This window comes from Sinocyclocheilus rhinocerous, unplaced genomic scaffold, assembly GCF_001515625.1.
Source record: "Sinocyclocheilus rhinocerous isolate Xijiao unplaced genomic scaffold, SAMN03320098_v1.1 scaffold1351, whole genome shotgun sequence".
Classification (NCBI taxonomy): Eukaryota; Metazoa; Chordata; class Actinopteri; order Cypriniformes; family Cyprinidae; genus Sinocyclocheilus; species Sinocyclocheilus rhinocerous.
This window is the reverse complement of record NW_015654494.1, coordinates 893,795-920,572: the sequence shown is the minus strand read 5'-3', so window position 1 is coordinate 920,572 and position 26,778 is coordinate 893,795. Positions and strand designations below refer to the sequence as shown.

At 39.2% G+C, this 26,778-nt stretch overlaps 1 protein-coding gene across 9 annotated transcripts in view; it reads right to left on the bottom strand.

Moving 5' to 3' along the window:
* Positions 1-26,778, bottom strand: part of LOC107717167 (receptor-type tyrosine-protein phosphatase S-like) — a 256,786-nt gene that overhangs the window by 11,683 nt on the left and 218,325 nt on the right. For 4 of the 9 annotated variants that reach the window (XM_016523839.1, XM_016523838.1, XM_016523831.1 and 1 more), the window contains 11 exons: positions 25,256-25,343; positions 24,616-24,843; positions 24,377-24,537; positions 22,947-22,961; positions 22,362-22,477; positions 12,921-13,018; positions 10,901-11,024; positions 7,558-7,733; positions 6,023-6,142; positions 3,661-3,815; positions 2,130-2,415 (listed from right to left, as the gene is read on the bottom strand). In XM_016523839.1, the coding sequence (XP_016379325.1) occupies positions 2,130-2,415; positions 3,661-3,815; positions 6,023-6,142; positions 7,558-7,733; positions 10,901-11,024; positions 12,921-13,018; positions 22,362-22,477; positions 22,947-22,961; positions 24,377-24,537; positions 24,616-24,843; positions 25,256-25,343 (1,567 nt within the window). The remainder of the gene's footprint in view (positions 1-2,129; positions 2,416-3,660; positions 3,816-6,022; positions 6,143-7,557; positions 7,734-10,900; positions 11,025-12,920; positions 13,019-22,361; positions 22,478-22,946; positions 22,962-24,376; positions 24,538-24,615; positions 24,844-25,255; positions 25,344-26,778) is intronic. The other 5 variants (XM_016523840.1, XM_016523834.1, XM_016523833.1 and 2 more) reach the window with 4 other exon arrangements.

Here is a 26,778-nt window from a genome sequence, read left to right as displayed (position 1 = left end):
TCTCTCTTCTGTTCCGCCAGGTAATGCCTTCGCCCAGTTATAAATCCATTCAGTTCCCGCTCCAGGCCTAGTCTTTTTTTCTCTTTCGTTCAGAAGCAGCCACTGGCTGTTTGTCTTTCCTTTGAGTCTTTGAGTAGCTTTCAAAGAGGGACCTGGAAGGGCATGGGGCATTCCGGTGGGAAGCGCCAGCAATGAACCGAGCTGTTGAAATAATAAGCATGCGCACACACACTTTGGCTTGTTTAGCAGGCCGGGGTAGAGTTTTGTGACATGGTTAGCACTGTAGGCACCTTATTAGCACTAGCACTGTCATTGTGTTGGGGACGTTTCTATCCCCCATGCTAACCATGTAAATATGACTCATAAAAGTCATAAATTATGTGTTAGTTTATGATTTCTGAGTATATAACAGAAGCTCTAAATGGTCAAAATAACATTTTCTGTATTTTTTTCCAGTTGGCTCTTTAGCTAACTAGTTAACTGACTAGTTTTGCATACTGCTGATTTACAAACCTAGCACACCACTAATTGATTAGTCTGCCATCTTATCATACCTCTAGCTGCTTAGCTTGAAAGCTTAGCACGTTGCTATTTGATTTTCTGCCTAGAATTTATGCTTTGCTAGATTTTTCTTGAAGTAGATTTTTTTCTACTTCATATTTTTGCTCACAAGGAACCGTGTCTGACCAATTTGCAAACCAATTTAGACATTTTGCTATCTAGTTTGATGATCTCTTTGAAGGAACTCATTCACTCATGAATTGGAAATTGCTAGCTGTGCTTTAGCAACACCAGACGCACAACCAAAGCCACTGAAGGTAAGCCTGCAACCTTTAGCCAAAAAAGTGTAATGGCTAATGCTGACGGAAAGGAGACCAGAGGGCAATTTTTTTTGAATGGATGTCAATGGAGGAGAGGCTTCTCTACCCTGAATAAACAGCTTTTTAGAGGAAACGGCTTATCATTTAAAGGCACAATATGTAAGATTTTTTTATTAAACTATCCAAAAACCACTAGAACAGTTTTATATATTTTGCTGACTTGTGTACTTACATTATCCCAAATGTTTCGAAGAATGTTTAAATCCAGAGAAATAAGCAATTTTAACTAGTGACACGGACCACAACTCCCATGATTCCACACTCAGTCATGGCGTCATCAAATTACTCTTTGTTTATATTGAATACGCGCCCTCTAGCGGCGAAAATTACACATTGCGCCTTTAATGAATCGACAGCCTATCTGCTAATCAACATGTTTTACACTAAACAACACTTTTGGATTGAACTATTTTTAGAGTTTACCACGAAAAGAAATGCTGTTTTATAAGAGAAGTCACTGACTTTTTATGACAGGTGGGCTTCAGCTTACAGCATTTCTCATTCATTCCTATGGTATCTGTAAACGGCGATTGAGTGTCGCACAACTGACTGAAGTTCAATGATGTCAAGGCTGTAATGTGATTGGTTATTAAGGCACACGTGATCCAAGTTAGCCGTTACGCTTTCTCCAATAGTAAGTAATACAGACCCTCTCATCTCCCTACAGTAAGACAAACTCTGGCACAACTTGGTTTCTAAAATAGCATGTTTGACAATGCTACTCAATAAAAGAGCTTTACTACTACGATTTTTAAAAATAGAAATGCTACTGGGTCCCATCGTTAAACTAATTGGTTTGCCACCTTGCTATTGCTTCCAACACTTCTCCCGTAGTTGGTGCAAAAAACTGGAAAGAAGGAAATCTTTTCAAGGTCTTGGAGGCCAGAAACCTGCAGGAGTGTTTCAGTCGCCAAATGGAGCCCACAATCCCTCTATGCTCATTAGTGAGCACATCGTTTCTCCTCAACATCCGTCTTCATCGGGTGTTAATTTCCCTTCCTACAATCCCTCTCTGGCTGTCATCAACTTTCGTTCGTCTCTGTCACAACTAGAGTTTCACATCTGTGTCTACAGTAACAAAACATGCCGCCAAGAGGTGTCGATTGTTACTAGAGGTTCTATCTGGCACGTTCGATGATCTTGTGCCAACCAGAACAACATTTCCCAGATTATCTGACGAGATGTAATTAAAGATGACTAGTTGCACACAATAAACATGTTCATACTTTTCATATGTCTTGTGGTTACCTTAAACTCCAGCTCCATGCCACTAACGTGCTCTCCGGCCTCTACCTGCGCCAGCTTCTGGATGTAGGAGAAGAGGCTTCGTGCCGCCACCTCTGTATTCCCGCAGGCGACGGCCTCCAGGAGGGCATCATGGATGAAGCTGTACTGGTCTTCTGTCTGCACCATGTAGTTCCTCTGGGAGCGCATGAGGGTTACGTGACCGTAGATGTCCACCGTCTTCTCATGCTTGATGCGCTCTAGCATGGCGTCAATCACGATGAAGCAGCCTGTGCGGCCCACACCAGCACTGAAAACACACAAGTCAGAGATGAAAGTTGCAGGAGAGTTTGGTTTCTTTTAGTTCTGTCAAAATTAGCGTATTAACGCAGCCGATTAATTTGTCCAGTTTAACGGCGTTAAAAATATTTCATGCAGTTAATGCAGGGGTGGAGCTAGGGTTGGCCACCTCACTCACAACTGCTGCTTCTGTCTCTTTTTTTCCCTTTACAATAACTGCATTTATTTAAACACAGAAAGCCTTTTGACCACATCAAACGGGAGACTCTTCAGACGCAAGCTTCAACTTCGAAGAGTCAAATGAGCACGGAAACGGTACAGGTGATGAGGAGCTTCAATAAAACAACAGTGAACTGCAGTCAGATGAGATGTTGTCAGGCCGTATCTCAGTAAAACTGATTATCCTGTCCTGTCAGCCGTTACACTGTGCTTTTCAATTGCACACACAAACACAGCAGCGCACGCTGTAGCCTATCATTTTATATTAACGTGCAAATGAAACTACGCGCATGCGTGTCAGATCCACATCACTTTCAGCAGTGGCAGCTCTTAAAGTAATAGCAGCCACATAACCTAATAACCCAGTTGCTGTGATGTCTGTTCATCAAAGAACAAACGACAAAAGAGGAAATCAATAACTTTTGTAGCTTTAAGGATTCATCTACTTTTAATTTAGAATTTAGTGTTTGATAACTTTATTCAATTTCCAACTTGCTGAAGGGCACAGGTAAATATGGCATTTATTATAATGCATTTATTTGAAGATTGTTTTAAGTTTTCTTAAATTAGAAGTTATTTTTAAAAGTGTAATAAATGTTAAAATTGATAGCTCAATTATATTTTAATGTTAGTATAGTCAACATTACATATAGTCAATGGCTAAATATTAGGAAAAAAGAACAATTTCCTAGAGACATCAGTAGTATTGGTATCAGTGATACTCGCCTTCAGTCATAAAAAAGATGCCATTAAACAAATATTAAAAATATACCATCTTTATGTTGTTTCTATATTAATTTGAAGATTGAATGTGAAATTATTGCAATATAAAAGTATATTTAAAAACTTTAATTATTAATCATGATTAATTTCAGAAACAATTGTGTGATTAATTAATTAATTTGTTTTAAACGATTGACAGCACTAGTTTCTTTACTAAGAACCAAAGGCCGACTTTAGGGAACAATGCCAAACTTTGAATGATGAGACTGTTCTAGGCTTCGAGAGCCTTGACAAGTAGGAACTGGGTTCAGACCTGCAGTGGGCGATGATGGGGCCAGCGTCCGGTGGATTGCAGGTCTTCACCCTCCTGAGGAAGGCCAGGAATGGAGTGGGGTACTCTGGAACGCCGTGGTCCGGCCAGGCGGTAAACTGGAACTGTCGAACCTCTCGCTTTTCACTGGAACCATTCTGAAACAAGAGCCAAGTGCTGTGACGCCAAGTTGCATGAATGCACAGGAATAAATCTTAGCGGTGATAAATCTAGCCCTTGTTCTAGCAATGCATGATTTAATCATGTAAGCATGAGATCATGGAGTTGTCTAGTAGTTCAAGGACCTTACATGTCAGTGTCATAAACATGCTATGTTCGGGAATCGCCTTGTGTCACCAAAATGTCTTCTACAGTGTATTATACAGTGTAACAAGGCAGCCAGGAACATGTCTGCCGCAGAGGAGATTTCGTTAAGAAGAGGGAGAGACATCAGTGTCCTGCTAGTTCTAGCTGCTAGCCTTTATTTCTCATCCTGGACGTCTTTAAAGGGAGGTTTTGCATTTCAATGTCGCTGCAGTTCCAACAGAGGCTCCCTTTGAATAAATGAATAAATAAACTATGTAATTAAGAGCAAACTGGCCCAGTTTTGCCAGATACTTTTTTTTTTCTCTGGCTGTCTTCTGCAGGCTGTTTCTCCGCAGTGGATGGGCTTGTGCAGGATTGTTTTTAAGAATTCATGACTCTGGGTTGACTGTGTGTGTGCGACTGCAGGATATGCGCACACATAAATACACCTCACTGTTCCAGCAAGTATGTGTGTGAGGGTTGTAAGCAAACTCTGACTATTCAAGCCTAGCAATGCAATACAACAACTGTGGTGCAACAAAAACACACCTCATCTGTATTCGAAGATGTCCCTCCAGTAAAAAAAAAAGAGTCATACGAAGACCATCGAAGTGCAAGACAATTTAATTGCTCATTCATAGCTCAGGAGATCTCTTCTGAAACTAGTGGATTACTGGGAAAAATCTGAGAAGATCCAATTACTCACTGTGCTGTCTAGGAGAATCAATTGAGATATTGAAGAGATCTCATTTCTCTTTCCTGGGGCTTTAAACGAAAGCTTCATCCCGTAACCATAAGCACGCTCTTCATGCTCTGTACGACAGTCTCTCTTTAATCAATGCTTCTGTTCGTGTCTTATGGGTGCCCTTCATTACAGTAAAAGCTCAATCCATTTTAATTCATGTTACGGTCTGACCGTGCAACTGGCTGACCCCTCTCTATTTCTCTCCCTCGTTCCCAACCACTTCATGTTTACTTGACCGCTGCGCCGTCTGGGATGCCAATTTTGCATGGAGTCGTTTAGCTCTGGCCACTTAGCTAAGTGCCTCTCTTTGGCAGGCGTAGCATTAAAAGATGATGGATGTGGAATGAGGAGATTATAAAAACATGTGCGTGTGTTGGTGTACGCAGTCGAGATGAGAACACTGGGAGGGTTTGGGAAAAATGCTCCTGTTTGCAATCGTCCCGGTTTGCGTATGTCTGTCGGAGCCCAAAAGCGAAACTGTGTAATGTGTCTGCTCTAGGTTCCACAGGGAAATAAGAGGCCCATGCACAACGTTAAACTCTTGAAAACATCTAAAGCAAAGTGTTCCTAGGAAATACATTTATATAGGGAATACATTTTATATCAGAAACACCCATTGTGGACTGGGGTGTCCAATCCTGCTCCTGAAGAGCCAAGGTCTTGTAGAATTTGCCTGGAAGTTTCTAACAATCCTGAAGACCTTCAGTTCACCCAAAAATGAAAATTACCCCATGATTTACTCACCCTCAAACAATCCTAGGTGTATATGAATTTGGCTTATCCAAATTTCATAATGGGTTGAATTTTGAAGCCCCAAAAAAAGTGCATCCATCCATCATAAAAAATGCTCCACATGGCTGGCTCAGGGCGTTAATAAAGGCCTTCTGAAGTGAATCGATGCATTTGTGTAAGAAAAATATCCATATTTAAAACTTTATAAACCGTAATCTCCAGCTTCCGCTAACGTTCATATGCACATTCATGAGAAAGTGGCGTTTCAGTGGATGACGTAGGACGTAGATGTAGTGTAAGCTCTGGTGAGAATATGCTATTCTTGTGAGAACCAAGTTTTGTTTACAACAAAGGAAAACCAGACTCCTTTTGGCTTATATCGAAATCCTACAATATTTTTATTTACATATCCTTGTAAATGAGGGGGTAATTTTAATTTTTGGGTGAACTATCCCTAATTAGGGTTGAAGCTAAACTCTGTAGGATGTTGGGCCTCCGGGAGCAGGATTAGCCACCCCTGCTGTAGCTGAAACGGTGCAAACTAAGGTTGTTTGCATGCAAGGTGGAAACAAAAAATCTTACCTTGTGTAGAGAGAACGTGCGCAAGCAGAAAGTGGCGAGTTCGATGGTGTCCAGGAGCGTCACTTGGATCATACCGTAGGTCTCCGTCCCTCTACTCGGCCAGTACTGGTCACACTTTATCTGGAGAGGGTGAGTGAACGTTAACAAACCTTATATCTTTCATGTGGGTTTAGCTGTCTTTTTTGGAGGTCATGGAATCAGATATCTCTATGCAAATACCTCCCGAATTTCAGTGTGCTGAGGAATTACGGTGCCATTGAGCTAAATCTCACCAAGATTGAATCAAATAATCATCTGGGAGCCTTTTCCAAAGACACTAAATTACTTTGGGTTTTCGACATGAGAAGTAAGACTCCTAACAGTCTCCGAACTGATTCACAAATAACGACTCAGTCCTGGGGGTTCACACCTGGAATCTCAAACCCTTCCCGTCTACCCACGTCACATCAATTACGCAGGCATAATGTTTTTCTTCCCTCCTCCGACACCTGGCACATTGACAGACCCCTGGCTCGCTGTATAGATGCATTCAATACAGAGCATGGCGAGCAGTCGGGCCGCCCCCCGTGCCCTGATGCGATGTGACAGCTCGCTGCTTCAAAAATGAGCAGGTTTAATGCGTTCTTTGCACTTATGCTGCAGATTGAACGGCTCACTCTGATCGCATCTGACAGAGCTCTAATATGCCATGTGGCGCCCGCTAAGATGGTGAGAGAGAGTGAGAGGGGGCGTCCTGAGATACTGACGGAGTTTGCTGAGCCTGACAGTCTAGGGTGTGACTGAATCGTCTTCGATGAACTTCCAGACGTCACGGCTGAGGGAGTCTTCAAGATGAGGGATTCTTGACTTCCTCTTTCTGTCTCGCTCTCCTTTTTTTGTGGTAAATGGGCCGAACTGCCCCCAAATAGAGCCGAGAGATGATTCCTGGTTGTTATCAGAGAGCCCTTTCCTTATTACCCTCCATTTTCTCCATCCTTTTTGCTCATCCACTCAACCGGCAATGGCATTTCAACTGGAATAATGTCAATTTGTTCAGTATGAAGCTCAGTCTTTTTAACAAGGCTAAAAGAGACGCCTATTATCTTCTTAGGGACTATTAGCTCCCTTCCACAACCTAGTGAGCTGCCTAGCTAGACAGTATTTTAAGACATCACCGGCACGCTCCAGATGTTAAGGTTGTTTCAAAATGAAAGATACCTCCTTTTGGCAAACTGAAACTGTGAAGACAATCCCAGAATGCACTAAAAAACATTTCATTCAATAGTTGCCTAATTAAAAATGGACCATTTTACCAAATATTTACTTGTACTGCACATGTTGTATGCCAGAGAGGATCATGTTGTTAGCTTAGCAACATGCTAATTCAATACTCTCTCGTGTAGCACTTTTTTGCGACACCTATGTATAGTATTCCAGATTAGTCCATTATAAGCCTCCATTTCCGTTAGTTTGCTACCTTGGAAGATAGGAAGCGAGACAGCTTATTAGTTTTTAAACACAGCTAATAAGAACTACACTTTCTTGTTTAGCCTCACCCTTGACTTCTCTTCCAGTCTGGTCATCATGACCACGGTGGCGGCTCGTTGCTCCCACACCATTCTCCAAAAGTCTCCGAAGGTCTCTGGCAGCGGTCCCTGCGTGGCTATGTATGCGTTCTGCTTCCTGTAGCCATCAATGTAGTTAGCATTGATGTAGTCGCTGCCTGTGATACCTTGAAACGAAGTAAGAAGGTTGGTAACAGTGAGAGTTAGAGCCGGAGTGACAGAGATGTTCACTTTTCAAGGGACGTATCATGAAAAAGCAGGATTTTGACTGACGCTATGCTACATAACACAAAGCTAACGCAACATTTATGATACAGAAACATCAGTACATCATCAACATATGACCATTCACATTTATAAATTGACATGTATTGTGTAAAACAGCCCTCAAATGCACATGCAAACTCCTTGTAAAATCTTGTAAAAATACATTTCAGCTGTTTTTGGTGCAAGAAAACGTGACTAACGCTGCCTGTGATACCTTGAAACGAAGTAAGAAGGTTGGTAACAGTGAGAGTTAGAGCCGGAGTGACAGAGATGTTCACTTTTCAAGGGACGTATCATGAAAAAGCAGGATTTTGACTGACGCTATGCTACATAACACAAAGCTAACGCAACATTTATGATACAGAAACATCAGTACATCATCAACATATGACCATTCACATTTATAAATTGACATGTATTGTGTAAAACAGCCCTCAGTGCACATGCAAACTCCTTGTAAAATCTTCAGCTGTTTTTGGTGCAAGAAAACGTGACTAACGTTACTTGTCGACTTCAAAAGTGTGGTTTAATACCCCTGTTTCTAGACAGTTCCAAAATGGCTGACGATGTTGTTGTGTGAGTCTCTTAACTTGTGAAAAACTTGCAGCTCCAATAACATGATATAGAGTCACAGTCTGGTAAGAGGCTATTGCAGAGCTTGTGACAGATATCCATCACAGAAAATAATCCCCATGAAAGAAAAGCCATCGAGCCCCATCGCAGCTTTTTCTCACTTCCTTCCAGCTTTTTCTGCCCTGTCTAGCTCTCTGAGGGCCGGCCAACAGCATCCACTGCAGCTGATTTAGGACCAGATGCTATACGATGGAATTAGGCTGGACTAGGAGTAAATCAGCGAGCAGAACCCACGCCGGACCCCGTCTCGCTCTCTTTCTGCCATCGCTCTGGGCGGCCCGCAGTAAATCTCCCATAAAGCAGCCAAACATTCTCCTGCCTAAGCTCAGGATCGGTGAGGCGGTAAAGTTTAAAAGAACATAATTTATTCAAAATAGAAGTCTTTACTATCACTTTTTATCCATTTAACACATCCTTTCTGAATAAAATATTAATTTCTAAAAAAAAAAAAGACTGACTCCAAAATTTACTGAATAATAGTGTATACTGTAACACAAAATTCTGTTAAATGCTGTCCTTTTTAACTTTATTATTGATCAAATAATCCTGAAAAAAGTATCACAGGTCCCAAAAAGTATTAAGCAGCACAACTGTTTCCAACATTGCTTATAAATCAGCATGTTAGAATGATTTCTGAAGGATTTTCTGTCAATATGGGGTGCTGTGTGTACATTAATGAGGAAAAAAAATTAACTTAAATGATTTTAGCAAATTGCTGCAATATAACAAAGAGTGAAAAATTTAAGGGGGTCTGAATACTTCCAACATCCACTGTAAATCAGCATGTTAGAATGATTTCTGAAGGATCATGTGACACTGATGACTTGAGGTAATGATGCTGAAAATTACAGCTTTACATGTTATTCTCTTTCAAAATAAGTCTAGAGTAAATCTAATATAATTTCATCATCCACCACACATCTAAATGCCTCTCCTCGACAAACGGCATGATTTCATGTGTCATTCGTGTACGTAGCACAAACAGCGAGGAACAAATTATGCAACAAAGTTCAACACTTAAGGTTAGGGGTTTGTTCAAATCCCCCAGTAGGAGCAAGCGCCATTAATTCTCTGAAACAAGTCACTTGTAATTACACTCAGGGTCCGCGCTCACTTCAGACCTCTGGCAAATAACCTATGAGAGGCATATTTAATTGTACAGTTTATCCAACACAAAAGCTTCAATCACAAACACAGGCCCGCGGTGTTAAACTGTTGTTTTCGTACTTTAACAACGAACAATGAAACACTTGGTTCTTTTCTAGCCCCCGCTACGTTGGAGAAAAAGGCAAAATTAGCAATCAGGGAGAAAAAAGAATGCCATTAAAAGCCTCTTCCCCGTCTCACAAAGCGATCACAGGATTGTTTCGCTTTAGCTAAGTGAACAGAGCACGGCTGCCTGCACGAATTGTTCCACCGTTGTGTCTAATGGTGAAATCACTGCACTGTAAAATGGAAATTTCGAACTTGATTAATTTATGCATTTATGGGCGCTGTCTTTGTGATGATTCTGTTACGCCGTGTTATTGCTCATCTAAATTGGGTCGTGGTGAACTGTGGCGAAAATCAAGGTGACGCGACGACGAGGAAGGGAACCTGGGGGAAGGGCATAAATGTAAACAGCACAAGGGAGCATTGAGGATTGACAGTCGGCGTTGGATGGAAAAAAGATGGGCGTTTTTACCAACATTACAGCAGAATCTATTTTCCACTGTTCCTTCCAAAAGCTTGAAATCACTGCACTGTAAAATGGAAATTTCGAACTTGATTAATTTATGCATTTATGGGCGCTGTCTTTGTGATGATTCTGTTACGCCGTGTTATTGCTCATCTAAATTGGGTCGTGGTGAACTGTGGCGAAAATCAAGGTGACGCAACGACGAGGAAGGGAACCTGGGGGAAGGGCATAAATGTAAACAGCACAAGGGAGCATTGAGGATTGACAGTCGGCTTTGGATGGAAAAAAGATGGGCGTTTTTACCAACATTACAGCAGAATCTCTGCCAATTTTCCACTGTTCCTTCCAAAAGCTTGACAGCTTCTATACCTCAACCAAAGACACTCTGGGATATGGCGGTGCACTATACCATTCGAGTTTAATTTCGGCTGCTTGTGAATTATCGGACTCTTGTTTCCTGTACATGCGCGAGCAGACAATAAAATTGTGTGGGAAGGGAAGAAAGCCAATTGATTTATATGGATAAACACTATAAAAACACATAATAAAGACATAAAAAATGGATGGCGATCTCCCAAATGCACATCCCAGATCTATCAGGTTCTTTGGAAGGATTTTAGGACTTTGCACTGAAATAAATTTCTCAAATAAACAGCCAGACACATCTGTGGGCGACAACAAAGTTCAGTCATTCTGGAACCTTCAGATGCAGTGCTTTTCTTTGAAAGAATCAGTGTGTGCGCAGTTCTGCCCGACCTTCGATGGGCGCCAGGATTACGCGGGAGTGGTTGTAGGCGATGACGTTGGCGTAGCGGTTCTTGGGTTTGTTGACCTCCAGGTTGGAATGCTCCCAGGTGAACTGCTGACCCGGATCGATGGACTGTGGAAAGAGAAAACGGAGTGAAGCAACCCTTAGGGCTTTTCCCAATCCCTCAGCATCGCTGGCACGAATACTAATACGAGAAGAGAGTGAGTTTGCATCCGCTAGAACATCAGAATAAGGTGGAGAAACAGAAGAGAGTTCAACACTCAGAAAAGCAGGGTTGAGTGAGGCCATGGGGCCTGGGAGGACTAAAACTAAGGGAAAATAGAGAAATGAGGATCCTTCACAAAGCAGCCCGGATAAACATTCGCAACAAGATAAAAGTCCTCCTGCCGCAATCACAGCCGCAGATTAAAGTGTAATTAAAAGCCGTCTGCTATCGTTTAAATATTCACCAGCATTCGGCCAGGTAGCTTTGTCGTGGACAGTGAATAATAGCAAAGGAAACGCTGATAAAAGAGTCTGTTCCTTCCTGTGAGGGGGTGAATTATCTGACGCCAGCAAGATAAATGCCGCCACGTTCCCAATATGAGAATTTCTGAATAAATATTCTATTCCCCTGTCGGGGTAATTTAGTATTCCATTATGATTCCGAGCCTGTTCTCGGGCAATGGCTCAGTCCCAGCTCTTCTAGCTTGAGGGATGATTTCATTTAGGCGACCGTCTCGGCATGCTGAAACTGGGACTAAATAACCCACAATGAGAGATTTGATGTAGCTGTTTACCCTGTGATGATTACAGGCACAAATAACAGAGCACGGATCCTCCACAGGTTGTCCGTGCTCTCGAACCCGTCTCTCTTATCATCTACCCTGCAAACCGCCCATGGGTTTCAACACGCATAGCTTGGATTGGTTTGGTTCTCCTCCAAGCCAAATGTCACATTGTGCTGTAATCTAACGGATCACGTATGGACGGAAGCATGATGACATAATCGGGAGTTTGGTAATCCAGAGCATTTTTTTGCATAACTCCCAACCCACATCCTCTGACAAACATCTGACAAAACCTTTTGCACCAAGCATTTTTTTCTGTTTCTTGGGGCATATAGAACGTTGAAGAATGATCAAATGACTTTTTACGTACGCCATGCGACATGAAAATGTGAAAAAAACATTTACATTGCAGTTTTGCGTTTCCATTAGGCGTATTTTCAATTAGCAACTTCAATTTGCGCAATTTGAAGGGTAATTGAAATGCAGCTAGTGATTTAGCACCTACTTTTAGCATGCTAACGCATAAGGAATACATTCATTCCAATTTTTTCTTCTAGAGCAGCAGTTCCCAAACACTTTCCTCAGCAGAATGACTTATTTACAAAGCCAGAGCAGATCATTTTTTAAAAACGGTTAACTAATATCTGGTAGAAGGTGACTTTACCAGATCACACCATTGTTTACTCCCTTTTTGCAAGTGGACGAGATCAGAAACGACCTTTTCTACAATCTACTACTCAGGCTTAGCTGCTTATGAATGATGTTTGTTATTTGGTTAGCATATGCAGCTAAAGCTAATCTATATGCTAAACCAATGTCCCAAAAATGATAGTGGGTTGGCTCAACTCAAGTGTGCCCATGTTCCTGCTGAGATATCAGGTCTGGCTCACGCTGGGAGCCATTTAAGACGGCATTAAGCCACGGGGGTGTTGATGACGGTGCTGCCTTAGCAAGCTGTGATTTAAGATGGACGACGACATTTGCTCTATGCAAATGAAGGCTGATTCAGCAATAGCGAAGGCTAATCAGCAGCCGCTACATTTACGAGCCCAGCACTCCAAACCGAGGCATCCGCGCCTTCTGCAAAACCCTGTGGCACGTGAGTAACTGCCATGCAAACGCTAAAAACAATTCACCGGCATTTGTTTAGCAAGAAAACACACTTTATGTAAGTGCAACGTCTTTTGAAATGGGTAACAATCCTATTCGTAACAAAAAATTGTATAATATGCAGTACCTCATACTCCTGGGAGAGCTTCAGGTTGTCGTTGGCCTTCAGTAGATCCGTGTGCTCAGCTAGCTCAGAGATGGGTATAGGAGGGTGGTTCATCATACCTGTGCACCAATCAGGAGACAGAAAGATAAGGTCAGAAAGACCAACGGGACCAAGAAAGACAGTTAGAAGCCAAATCCCAAAAGTTGGTGGAGAAAACAGGACTGGGGTGGGGGAAGACACACAAGCAGGTGAGACAATGAGGTGGGGACTGGAGTGAGGAACAGCGGGTGATGTTATGGCAGCCGTACCGTGCCGTACCATGCAGTGGAAAAGCGCCATTAGAGACACAGTGTGACCAGGCCAGAGCTCTACATCATCAATCGGACCAATCAGGAACATCCTAATACAGAAAAACCGGCTGCATTTATACAGACAATATGAAGGAAAAGACCTAAGGACGATTGCTAAGGTGCTACAAAACCCCCAGACCAATTACAAAAATGATAGCGGGTCAAATGGTTCATAATAGTTTTGCAGTATGAAATTTCTTCTTTCTCACTCCGCTGTAGCTTAAAACGACGAGCAGGAGGACACTTCATATATTTGGTTGGTAAGACAAACCATACGTCTGTCCTCAGCAGACTAAGACAAGGGGAAAAATGTGCTTGGTTGCCTTTGTGAAACCAAACAAATCTCTTTTCAAACTGAGTCACAGGAACAATAAATTGAAACAACCCCCAAGATCTGCCCTTGAGAAATACGTTCATGTCTGCAGAGCTGAAACGTAATAGATTTAATCAAATGCAAAATGTGAAAACTTCTTCACCAATGCGAGACAAAAGGCCAAAAGCACACAAGATTGAAGCTATGTACATTGCATCTGGAATAGGGGAATGGTATCCTTGTTGGTATCCTGTAGGGTTAACCCTATGTTACCCTAAACCAAGTGTGTCTAATCCTGCTCCTGAAGGGCCACCTAGCTAGCTTAATTCCAAATTTAACTAATCTGAACTAGCTAATCAAGGTCTTCAGGATCACTAAAAACTTCTAAATTGGACACTCCTGCCCTAACCGTAACCCTGTTCTGGCATTCGGGGATTGTTTGCCGTAGATTTGAGCATGAATGGACACAAGCTTCTGTCTTGTATTTTATGCTAGGCCTCATAAACAGACTTATCTGCATGTCATCTTGCACGTAACCAAAATATGGACTTAGTGTTCTTGCTTTCTTTGTCTTGCCGCTCTGGGGGGGGGCAGAGGTAGAAAAATACGAGTGAGCCAGAGGTAGAAAAATACAATATTGTCTTTCCCTGGAGTAAACCTCTAGCCTTAATATTTCTAACAGCTTTCCTTTTGGCAGAAGCTTGCACTAATTTCCTTATGTAATCCTTCATTTGCACCACGATGGGAAATAAAGCTCTTGAGGTGGAGGGGAGATGATGGGGGTAATATTCGAGAGTTCTGGCCTGGGTTAGGATGACCCGATGGTACCGGTGCAAAGTGAAGTGCCATGTTCTCTGCTTCAGTTCAGCCAAAGCTAAGCAAGTGTGTCACGGAAGCAGTCACCCATGTTATCCCTGCAACAACCTACAAGACCTTTCCTCAAACAAGCACTAGTTTTGCTGTTTGCTCAGACCGAAAACTTCCTAGGCCTCTCGCTGTGGAGTTAATCCAGTTATGAATTAGTAATGGATTATGGAAGAAAACAGACATAGCTCTTCCTAAAATGGTCGCCAATGTTTTTATAGAAGGCATTGGACTTTCTTCAGCATGAGGTCAAAAGTTGGATAAACGTTGACATCTTGCTTGAAGAGTACTGTGATTTAATTAAGCATGGATAATCTGCATAATCACATTAGCCATCCTCAATTTCACTTCCAGTTTTTTTTTTTTTTTGGTAATGTTGTATGTCGCAAATGGCTTGGGTTTGATTGAGAAAGTCACTTGCTGATTGGACATTATGAGAAAAAAACCAAGCAAATGCCACTCAAGATGCCCTGAAAAAGTTCTAGCTGTTAGTTTTCAGACTTTCATGCAAAACAAAGCTATGCTAATAACAGTTTTTCCTCATCCACTATCTGGACACTAACACTTTTCTAACTCCACAAATGTTATTCTCATTAGCCTGGCCAAGCTCTTAGTCTGGACTCCCCTTAAGGTGAACCAAGGTAATATATGCCAAAGCACTCTCGAAGAAGATGCGAAGGGCAACTTTGGCAAACAACATGAGATACAGACCTGCATGCTAAATGCCAACAGCCTCCATGATGCAATGAGAAAGGCCATCTAAAGCCAATCGAAACCCAACAAACTCGGAAGATTAGCACTTTCCAATGTCAACGTATTCCTCAACTTTGCTCCGTGTCAACAACAATTACTCGTGCCCCGTTTTTTCCATTTCATAAATAAGCTGTTATTTGTTTGTTCTCAGGAATGATCTCTCCACAAGATGTAACAAACAATTACATTTAATCCGATCGGGGTGCAAAGAACGTTTTAACCTCTGCAGATGACTTTTTCTTTTTTGGTTATTAAAACTTTCACGGTCAACTTTGTCAAATAATTAAAATTGGACATCGATATTTACAGATTAACCAAGACATTAGGTTTTTGTAGGAGATGAAAGCACTAAATACACGTTACAAAAGTGGCTTTGCGTGCATGACCTTATAAGTTTCTTATAATTAACTACATTCAATTTCAAGTATTTATGCGAAAGACACTAAAAAGTCTGTTTAAGTGAGGTCCAATCGGATATAAACTCTTTCAAGGACAAATTCCTGTTGTTGTTCATTCCCTATCTGCTCTCTCTGCCAGGATTTCCATGTCTCTCTCCCTCCACCGCGGAGTCTTTTTATCCCATGCAATCAAGCCCAAGATCAGTGAGCGCGAGAGATGCAAACTGTCTAATTACATATTTTCAGTCTCCTATTTGCGCTTGACAGGTGATGCAAATAACAAATCCTTTTGATATCCGCTGCCGCTGTTTGCGAAACGATTTTATGCGATTGTTCATTTACATATAAAAGGAAAAGCGCTCAGTATATTTCCCCCAAAAAAACAAGAAAAAAAAGGGAGTCGTGTTTCTCTTTCCTCTGCCTCGCTGGGGGGCAGGAGGGATGTATCAAATGTCGGACTATTGTTTGCAGAGAGTTTAATTAATTCGGCTCGTTATCTCCGCCTGCAGAACGACCCCATCGGTGGAGAGAGGAATGGGGGTCTGAACGGACAGGATGCTGGAATGTGTGGAGAGACTTGTGTAAAAATGATACAGAAGAGCCGTCTCTACACGATCAGCTGCTTTTACTGTGGATTAATAGTGTTCAGCCAACAGCCTGTGAGAACAAAGCAGTCGACAAGCAGAAGAATAAAGAAAAAACTAATTTAAAAGGAAAAATTAAAAGCTGTGTTACAAATGAAAGTTAAAAGCAGTCATAATTAAGATGAAACAGTTAACCGCATTTGCATTTTAACTTCCCACAGATGCATAATGCAGAACAAATGTCTAGGACAATCAATCTTCAATTTGTAATGTCTTTGGTGTATATACTTACAGTATATATATGTATATATATGGGTCAAAGACATTAAGATGTCCGCATCAAAAGAAATTTACAAAAGTGATTTTATGTCCATAGAAAGCACATTAAATGTAAGTAAACGTCTACTTTTAAGGTTTCAAATAAATTTTATTTGGAGAATAAAATGTCAAAACTTTGACCCATATATATATATATATATATATATAATTTTAAGCATTAATAGAAATCATTATGTTTGTTATAATGATTTAGAATAAAAAACTGAAAAAAAGTAAATTAAATATGAAAATAATACAAATTATAATATTATCACAATGATTATTTATTTACTTAAGTGATAATATATTCATTAATTATAATATTACAATTTAAAATAACTGCTTTTAATTTTAAGAACTGTTTTCTACTTTTAAATATTGACAAAGTCATATCAGTCAACCGCTAGTACTGATGTATGTGGGTCAAAGACGTTAAGATGACCACATCAAAAGAATTTTACAAAAGTGATTTTATGTCCATAGAAAGCACATTAAATGTAAGTAAACGTCTACTTTTAAGGTTTCAAATAAATTTTATTTGGAGAATAAAATGTCAAAATTTGGTTGAAATAATGTTACATTGTCATTCAGTGTAACACAATATTTATGTAAAAATTCAAACAACATGCTTATTCTGACATGTACATATTAAAATATATAAAAGAATAAGGGAGCATATTACATTTGATTTTAATAGAAATCATTATGTTTGTTATAATGATTTAGAATAAAAAACTGAAAAAAAGTAAATTAAATATGAAAATAATACAAATTATAATATTATCAAAATGATTATTTATTTACTTAAGTGACAATATATTCATTAATTATAATTATAAAATGTTTTTATTTAAATTTCATTTAAATATGGTCAGGTTACATAAAAAGCATAAAAAGCTTATTTGACTTGTTTTGTTTTTATATGTTGGCTAACATGATGTCTTTTTATGCAAAAAAAAGCAAAAGATAGGATTATATACTTGATTTTATCCTACATTATGCATCTCGTATTGGAAAAGCAATTGCTAATTAGATGTAGTTTTAGGTTTCATTTGAATTACGACTCCTTTTAACTTTCCCAGGGTTACGGGAGTGAAAATTAGCGCAGATCCGGCAGTTTGTGAGGGAGGAAAAAAAAAAGTCATATGCAAATGTAGTCGGAAAACACAACCCATTATTCCGGATGTGGGGCAGACGCATTAAAAAAAGATAAGAAAACACCAAAGCTCAGCGCAAGATGTGAGCACTAACTTTCATAGTCAAAACCGGCTTCACTGACAGGACTGCTTAGACACAAATCTGTGAAAAACAGCAAACAGCAAAAAATAAAATAAAAGCATCTGTCTTTGAATGTACTGATAATTAGTTGAGAACAAAATCTTCAAATGGACTGAAAGAAATGGGAAAACAAGCTAAATGCAAGGAAACTAATAAGCAGGAAATAGAAATTCTCCTTTATGCATTTTCTCCTTCCAATTAATTTTTCAGACTATATTGTGCATTTTTAACCAGGCAGGAGAACAGACCACCCCTGCTTTGAATGAAGGCGGTAATCCTCGTGAGGGTCCTCGCCGTTGGATCCGACGCCAAGCAGTCTGTCAGACGCTGAAAGTAGGACACTCGCTCACATATCAGCCGTCCTTCATCCAACATCACAGTCGACATACATGAACCGCTGCAGATACTGTTTATACCACGAGTCTTCACGGCAAACTCCACGCTAGTTTTTTAAAGAATAAAATCCTCAAAATATCAGATGGCGGCGTCGATCGAGCGGTAAAAAGACATACGGTCAGAGTTTAGCGGCTCAACGTCTGTCCAGCTGTCTGGAGCGCTAGCGCATGAGAAGTGTCTTTAGCTTCTGTTGTCGAGGTCTGAACCATCTGTGATGGACTTTAGGCACAACGACACCTATGCAGACGCGCAGATTAACACGCTAGCGAGCGGATCAGGTTTGAAATCGCATTGTAATTAGGAATGCTTTTGAGAACAAAAAGTCTAAATGTACTTTTTATCTTTTCATGCTTTATGTTGCCAAAGTAAAGAAAAAAGAAAAAAATATAAAAATTTTTAGATATATTGTTGAGTATGTTCAATACAAATAAATGAAAATATATATATATATATGTAAATATGTTCAATATAAATAAAATACTTCTTTTTTTTCTTTAATTTCTTTTGTTAACATTGACTATATTAATTAACATGAATAATATTTAAATAGCATTTATGAATTGTAGTTAATATTAAGTAAAAAAATTACTAATACATTATTAATTAAAATGTATAGTTGTATCTGTTAACATTAGTTAATGTACTATGAACTAATGAACATTTTATTAACATTAATATATATATTAATATATCACCTTGATAGTAAACAGTACCTGTAGGGAAGTGACAATTATATGTTGTATATGATGCGTCTCCGCTGTTGGTTGTAATATTGGTGAAGTAAATCCACACTTTGCTAAAGAAGCGTTAGCAAACTCTTGAGCAGCAACAACAGTACCATATACTCCGCCATTGTTGTGTATGTTTGTTCACGCTTGCCTTTAAAATCGACACGTACTGCGCATGTCTACATAACACGTACTACAAAAAAACAAAAAAAAACTAACACGTACTACGCACATGCATGACGTCACCATTTTCAAAGATTCCCGTATTGGGTGTTTACACGGAAACAATAACGGTGGAGTTTTCAAAAATATGTGTTTTCAGTCCCCAAAAAGGCAGCTGTCGTGTAAACGAACAGACAAAACGCATAAAAAGTTTCCCGTTTTTGGCTAAAAACGTCATGTAAACGGTCCCTTAGAATGAGATCAGATGTCTAATAGTTTTTTTAATTTTCTGTTATCAATAGAGCATTGTAAATGAATGAAAATAAGCATGTTTCCTCAGAATGACTTGTTCTCCATAAGTAAAAAGTTTGAAGAGTTTGGATAATGTACTTTAAAAATATAAGACAATTACTGTTTCCTCTTTTACTGTTACTTTAATAAATTGCCATGGCAACACCGTTCAAGATATCCTAAATCCGTTCGCAATTTAAGTTCCTCAATATTTTGCAATCATGTTGACAAGTTTGGTGTGAATTCCATGATTTTACCATTACCATGGTAATAGTATTTAAGCTATCAATAATCCCTTCCCAGTTTTGCATCTGCCGTGTTTTGACATTATTCTGATGAAGTTTGAAGCAAATCGAGTAAAAATAAGATGCTGAATTCAAAGCATTTTGAAAATGACACACTTCCTGCTGCCAGTTGGTGGCGCTATAACTTTCAGTCATAATAGTCATAAACCGCTGAAGTTTCATAAAAATCAGACATTGTGTGCAATAGTTATTATGCACATCCTGTTTATCATTTCTCGCCACAATTTCATCGCCTCGCCACGGGCAAACCGTTTGAGATATTAAAAATCCCTTCACAATTTAGCATCCCCAATGTCTTGAGGTCATGCTGACCGAGTTTGGTGGCCATCGTCCTAGGCCATCCTAGGAGGAGTATATCAAATTCCAGAGCATGTGCTTTTTACACAGCCCCTCATAGCCAACTTCCTGTTGGGCGGAGCCTATGACATGCAGTGCTAAAGTTGTTCGGCTCAATGAGATCTATATGTGTACCGAGATTCATATCAATACATGTAATAAAATGTCCACTTAAATGAAAATTCACCAAGCAAAGAGATAATGACACCCTGCGCTTAAAAAGAACAACGTTGTGTCGCAAATTGAACGCTCCTCAATTAATAAAGTCCAACAAGGATGGCTTTAACGAGGCGAGCATCTTGATAGTGTTAAAGCGGATGAAAGAGGCGAGAAATAAGATGAAAGTGCGCCGGGTTCATTTCTGATGTGTTATTAGGCGGCTGCTGGACAAGATGCCCCACAATGGACAGGTGATTATGGGAAATGAGGTGGCAATAGTGGCTTTCTTGCATTCTCCACCTCCATTTCTCAGCTGGCTCTCGTTTTATCTGGGCTGAAGGAGAGCTCTCGGCGTTATGACCTCCTCAGGCGGCCGCGCTGAGATTACCGCCTTTGAAACGAGAGCTATTTGATGGGGAGACGCCGAGAGCGGACAGGAGAGAGACGCCGTCGACAAATTCACACCACGCCACTTAAAGGAGCCGCCGAGAAATGTCAGGGTAGGTTTAGCGCGCAAAGCCGGTGAAAATGAGGGCACTCTTTGAACTGGAGGATTTTGACGAGACAAAAGATCGTCTGCTTTGGAACAAGACAAGGACGCGACGGCAAAAACATTTCATCAGTATCTGTTTTCAGTATTTATCGGTTATCTGTAATTATGATTAGCATTATAATTCAGGATTAATATTATAATTAGCACTGTAAATAGGAATGCACAATATATTGGTGATCATGTACAGCTAATATAAATAAATAAACAAACAAACAGCATAGAGATAATTATCGGTTATCTGCATTTATCGTTATCTGTAATTATAAGCATTATAATTCAGGATTAATATTATAATTCACATTGTAAATAGGAATGCACAAGTTATTGGTGACCATAAACAGCTAAAATAAATAAATAAATTTTTTTTTTTAAAAAAGCATAGAGATAATTATCGGTTATCTGCATTGATCAGTTATCTGTAATTATAAGCATTATAAATGCATAATAAATTGCTTGCCAAATATAGGCTAAATAAATAAATATTTGTTTATAAAAGCATCATTATCGGTTATCCGTGTCCACAAAGATAAATAATAATATTAAACATTAATATAAATTGTTATGTTAGTCATCAGTAACAAAAAATTAAGACAATTAAAAAATGAAAAATAAATTGTTAATAATATAAAAATAATTTAACTTAATTATCGGTTAACGTTTTAAAATTTCTACATTGGTGCATCACTTTATTTATAAGATATATATATATATATATATATAAAAATGCCCAAACAGCATTTATAATAGACATGTTGCGTTTTTCTTAAAAATAATGTTTGGCTTTTCTATCTCCCAAAATCAAAAAATGTAAATCTTAAAAGTCAATATAAAATCCATTTTTCTTCCATGTCAGACTAGGTTTAACGTGCAAAGCCGGCAAAAATGAGGACGCTCTTTGAACTGAATGATTTGGACGAAGCAAAACATCCATTTTGTTTAGAGACAAGGGCAGCGATGGCAAAAATGTCTGTGAAACTGTATGGATGTTCAATTTCATTTGGATGTTCAAAACCTAGGGCTGGACGATATGGCCAAAATTGCCATCGAAACTTTTCTGAAGACAGTCGGTTCCCTTCACAGATACATTTATATAAAACACCCGCGACATTTTTTGATTTTGAAACGTGCAGTGCTCATGTTTATTCAACGAAGTCAAACGGCTCAAATAAATCAATGTATGGGAAACTGGTAATGTATATCGAAATATCGGAAATGTGTTTAAAAATCATATCACCGTTATTGAAAAAAATTATATCGCGATACATATTGATATTGAATTATTGTCCAGCCCTACAAAACCTTGAAATAAATATGAAATAAAGATGACTGACAGGCCGTACACGATTATTAACTAATCAACTGCATCAGTAGCGACACTAATTAGAAAAAACAGCAAGTGCACCTGAAATTGACAGTTAAATTAAAGTTAATTGACAATATATGTCACTCTGGCACACTTCAAAGTATACATTCGAAAGGAGAATCTGACAAATGACACGAAAATAATGTCGAAATGCAAAAAAGCTCTATTTTCTTTATGCAAAATATTTTCCTTTTGATTTTTCATTTGATTTTGAGGTGAAATATGACCTAGAAATACATTTGACATAGGTTTTGTGAGATGAGTTCAGAGAAAAGTTCATGTTTCAAGTGACTGAGGTGGTTTGTTGATACCTGGGGTCTGGAAGTTGATTCGTCTCATCTCCACCGGGTCTGTGGGGTGGTGAGGGGTGATATCGGCGTTGTTCAGCAAACATTTCGTCCGTGGCTCTGACTCTTTACGTTTGCTACTTTATAAAAGGAAAGAAAACGCAAGGACTCAATGAAATCTGACAAACGAGACCGAAAAAAGAACAAGTACACCAAATCACAAGTGCACAAAATGACCACCCAGTGTTTCCTGACCAATTCAGATCAATGACTCATGATTTAGAATGATTCATCAATCAGTTTGACTGATTCAATTAGTGCCATACACTTATACTGTTAACAGGTATTAATAAAAGTCTGCACACTACTTTGTTTGCCAGAATTTACCAGTGCAGAAAACACTGTTTATAGTCTATAATCGAGGAAGCTAGATGCTAGCACAAACAAAGCTATGTTCACAAACACCACAGCCGAGGGGCACATTGGTTGAACCCACCATTTCATTGCACTGTTTTTCTCTGCCATCTAATTAAAAGTTGCTTTTATGCTGAGGCAGGTTGTTTTCTTTTGCCCCCTTGAAAACAGCAATAAAGTATAGCTAAGCCTTACCTGTCAGGCTTGCTGCTTCCAAAGAAAGCATTGAAGTGAAATAAATATATAAAAGGGAGAAAACACAACAAGAGAACAAGGGAGAGGAGAGGAAAAAAATCAATAGAGTGCATTTAAATTCACAGGGCAGGCTAGCGGAGCCAGATTAGTTCATCTGCATTTGGACAGACCTGTAAAAGATGTGTGTTTGCACCCACCGGGGGGCTATACGATCTCCAGACACCAGAGGTCAAACTCAAGGTCCTGCCGAGGGAGGAAATACTAGCCAGGAGTCATCCGCTTTTAACCTGGCTCTAGAGGCACTAATGAGGAATAGCTTCCCTTTGAGTTTCAGCACACTTGCATGCTAAAAGGTAAAGCGGTCTGCTTTGGCCGCGCTCTGAAGCTAACAGCTATTAGCTATCACCTCATTAATTTTTAATACAATCAAATTGATTGCTCTGCTCAGCTCCGCTTTGAACTTCTTCAAACTATGCCAATGCTGAGGGCTAAAATAAGCTTAAATCATTCTTTTAGCATTTCTGCACCTCAAAATGCATCTAGAGTGTCAGAGCGTAAGTTTGAAGACTGCTCCAACTACTCATTAACTGAAGAACTGAAATTTGTGACCGAAACTGAAATGTATAATTTATATTATATTACAATTACATTTACAAGTACACAATTACAAGTACAATTATATTATATTAATATATTTATAAATGTCCTTACAAATTATTTTAATGAATAATAATAGAAAATAGTATTTAATTTGTTTTCTATTGAATTTATTGTGACCAAGACTTACATTTATAATTAAATTATATTAATAAACAAAAAAAATTCTTATAAATGTCTGTACAAAACGTTTTAATGAATAAAACCAAACTATAGTATTTTATTATATTTACTTTCAATTTTATTAGATTTAAATTTATTGGGTCAGAAACTGAAATTTATAAATACATTATATTAATAGACATTGTAAATGTCTTTACAAAATATTTTAATTTATATAGTAATTAATTCTACTATTTGTCAATTGTAACTAATCATATTAATCTATAAATTATAATTATAAATGTCTTAACAAAAGCTTTTCAATGTAGTAATTTATTATAATATTTATTTTCAATTTTAATGAATTAAAAAAAAAAATATATATATTTATTTGAACAAAACAATGTATAACTATTTTTCATAAAACAACAGATAAGACAATAATACATAAAATCATTTTATATTATTGTTTTTAAATAAAATGTTTTGTAAAGATTTGTTTTATATTATATATATATATTTATATAATATAATATATAATTTTTGTGAAGGCACAAATTTCAAGTATTAAAGATAATGAGAAGCTTAAATTAGTTCTCATTTTGACTGGTAGTGTAAATTGTACAAATCGAAATAGTTTATATTCATTAACATGTCAAAGGTCCACTCACTTCTTGTAGAGGAGAATCGCAATCACAATACAGATTATGAAGACCACAGCGAGAACGGGTCCCACCACCCAGATGAGTCCGTCCCCTCCTGTCTCTATGGGCTGAGGGTCCACGTCTGGAGCTGTGACTGGATCCGTGTAGGGGCTGGACGCAAACGTTTTCTGCACAAAAGCAAAAAAAGGTTATAGCTATCTGCATTCGCCACTTTGCACGAGTCTTAAAACTTAAATTTCCCTCACCCCTCCGGTGGTGTTGAGCTCAGCAAGGATAAAGAACACATATTCCTGCCCGGGGTCCAGAGGCCTGTTTTCAAAGCTGCTGTACACCATCTGGTTGCCCAGGGTGAAGGACGGCGGCATGGATGAGGGCTTGAAGCTGGCAGCAATGTAGGGCCGCTTCCCGTCCACCTGCTTGAGCTGACGGGTGGTTCGAGCGTGACGTTGACCGAGTCTTCTGTCGCCCAACAGCTGTGGGAGAAAAAGACTGCTTGAGGAGAACTGAAACCAGCATCTAAAACACAACATATTCTGGTTGATTCTTCTGCGAACACAACTATCAAACAATTAGCAGCTGATGCTAAATAAAATGGGTTATTTACTCAAAAAAACAAACAAACAAAAACCAATCATTTTGAAGTCCAATAATACATAAACAGAATACAGGCACCCATTCGCCATTCACAGTTCAAGGTCAAGCGGCCAAGCGAGGCAGTTTGCCAGCGGGTAAGGATGAGAGCTGTGTAATTGTCCCCTCTCCCTGACAAACCCCTCAGGAACGTTCCCACAATGCTCCTGCGAGAACACTTTCCATGGCTTTGGCTCCACTGTGTCTGTGACACAAGGACAAAGACTTGAGAAAATAAGCTGCGAGTATGTTCACCTCTTCTAGGTCCAATTCATCTGGGCCCTTGATGTGTCGGATTGGACCTCTTCCCTTCTTCAGAGGAACCACCACAACATAGACCGCCCTGCAAGAGGTCAAGATGGTGCACAAAACCATTTAAAAAATTGCTAGTCAAAGAATTGTACAGAAAAATAACTACCTATCCACTAAATGTGATTATTTTTCCATGTTCCATAAAACTGGGAACATCTAGCTAAACGATTTTCAACAAAACCTAAAAAATTCCCTACACAAGTATGCGAACGCAGAAGTTTCAAGCGAAGCAAGCTTGATGTTGCTTTTCGAAACACAAACACAAAACGCAGTTCTTAAGTATGTGCTGCATTATCAGTATGGCCACAAGGGGCACTATAGAAAACAACAGAGCAAACTGTCTTCTACTGTGAGTTTTTCTGTCATTACTCCAAAACCGACACTTTTTTATAAGATTTATTTTTGGCTTTCTTGCCTTTATTATGATAGGATAGATCAGAGCTGACAGGAAGTGGAAGTGAAGACGGACTTCGAACTCAGGACGCCAATAGCGCAACAGCGCTGTATGTCTGTACGCTGCCCACAAGGCTACCTTTTTAAGATTTATTTTAGGTGTTTTATGCCTTTATTACGATAGGACAGTGGTGGGCCGTCAGGGCCAGCAAAGCCTTCTCTGCTGGCCCAAACACTATCAGAATCACTGATTTAGTTTTAATATATTTTTTCATGAATGTGTATTAAATTATTTCCAATAGTCTATTCTCTTCAGTTCATAGCTTTTCTCTTGGTTGCACTGCTTCCAGCAGTGTATGTTTATATTAGAGCTTTTATCCAATCATATTTCAGCAATCGTGTTGCCAGGGTCAAAGAAATCTGCCTTAAGGCCTTCAGAATCAACAGCGCAGGCGTCTGTTAGCTTAAATCAATAGCAATGAAACCGTTGCTTTAACCAATTTCATATCTTTTCTCTTGGTTGCACTGCTTCCAGCAGTGTATGTTTATATTAGAGCTTTTATCCAATCATATTTCAGCAATCGTGTTTCCAGGGTCAAAGAAATCTGCCTTAAGGCCTTCAGAATCAACAGTGCTGGCGTCTGTTAGCTTAAATCAATGGCAATGAAACCGTTGCTTTAACCAATTAGATTTCGAGTTGGCAGCACCAGGGCCATCTAGCTGGCTAACGATTACGTCAGCATTTTCTCGTCCTTTGATTGGATGGTCAGCATACTCGCTAGCAAACAGCATCACTGTAAATCATTTTATTAAAACTTCGTATAAAACTTTTATTACTGTTTCTCAGGTTTAGATTTTCAGTGCAGTTTGAAAAAATATTTGCCTAAGTGGGGGGGGGCGGGTAAGGAAAGGTCCATAAGTCGGAACTTGAAATTGGGACACCTGAAGCACAACAGCGCTACATGTCAGCACGCTGCTCATGAGGCTATTGGCGCTGACAACATCGACATTTTTAAAGAACCCCATTTTTCCAATTTGCTTGCGTCTGCGTTCACATGCTTGAATAGAATGCG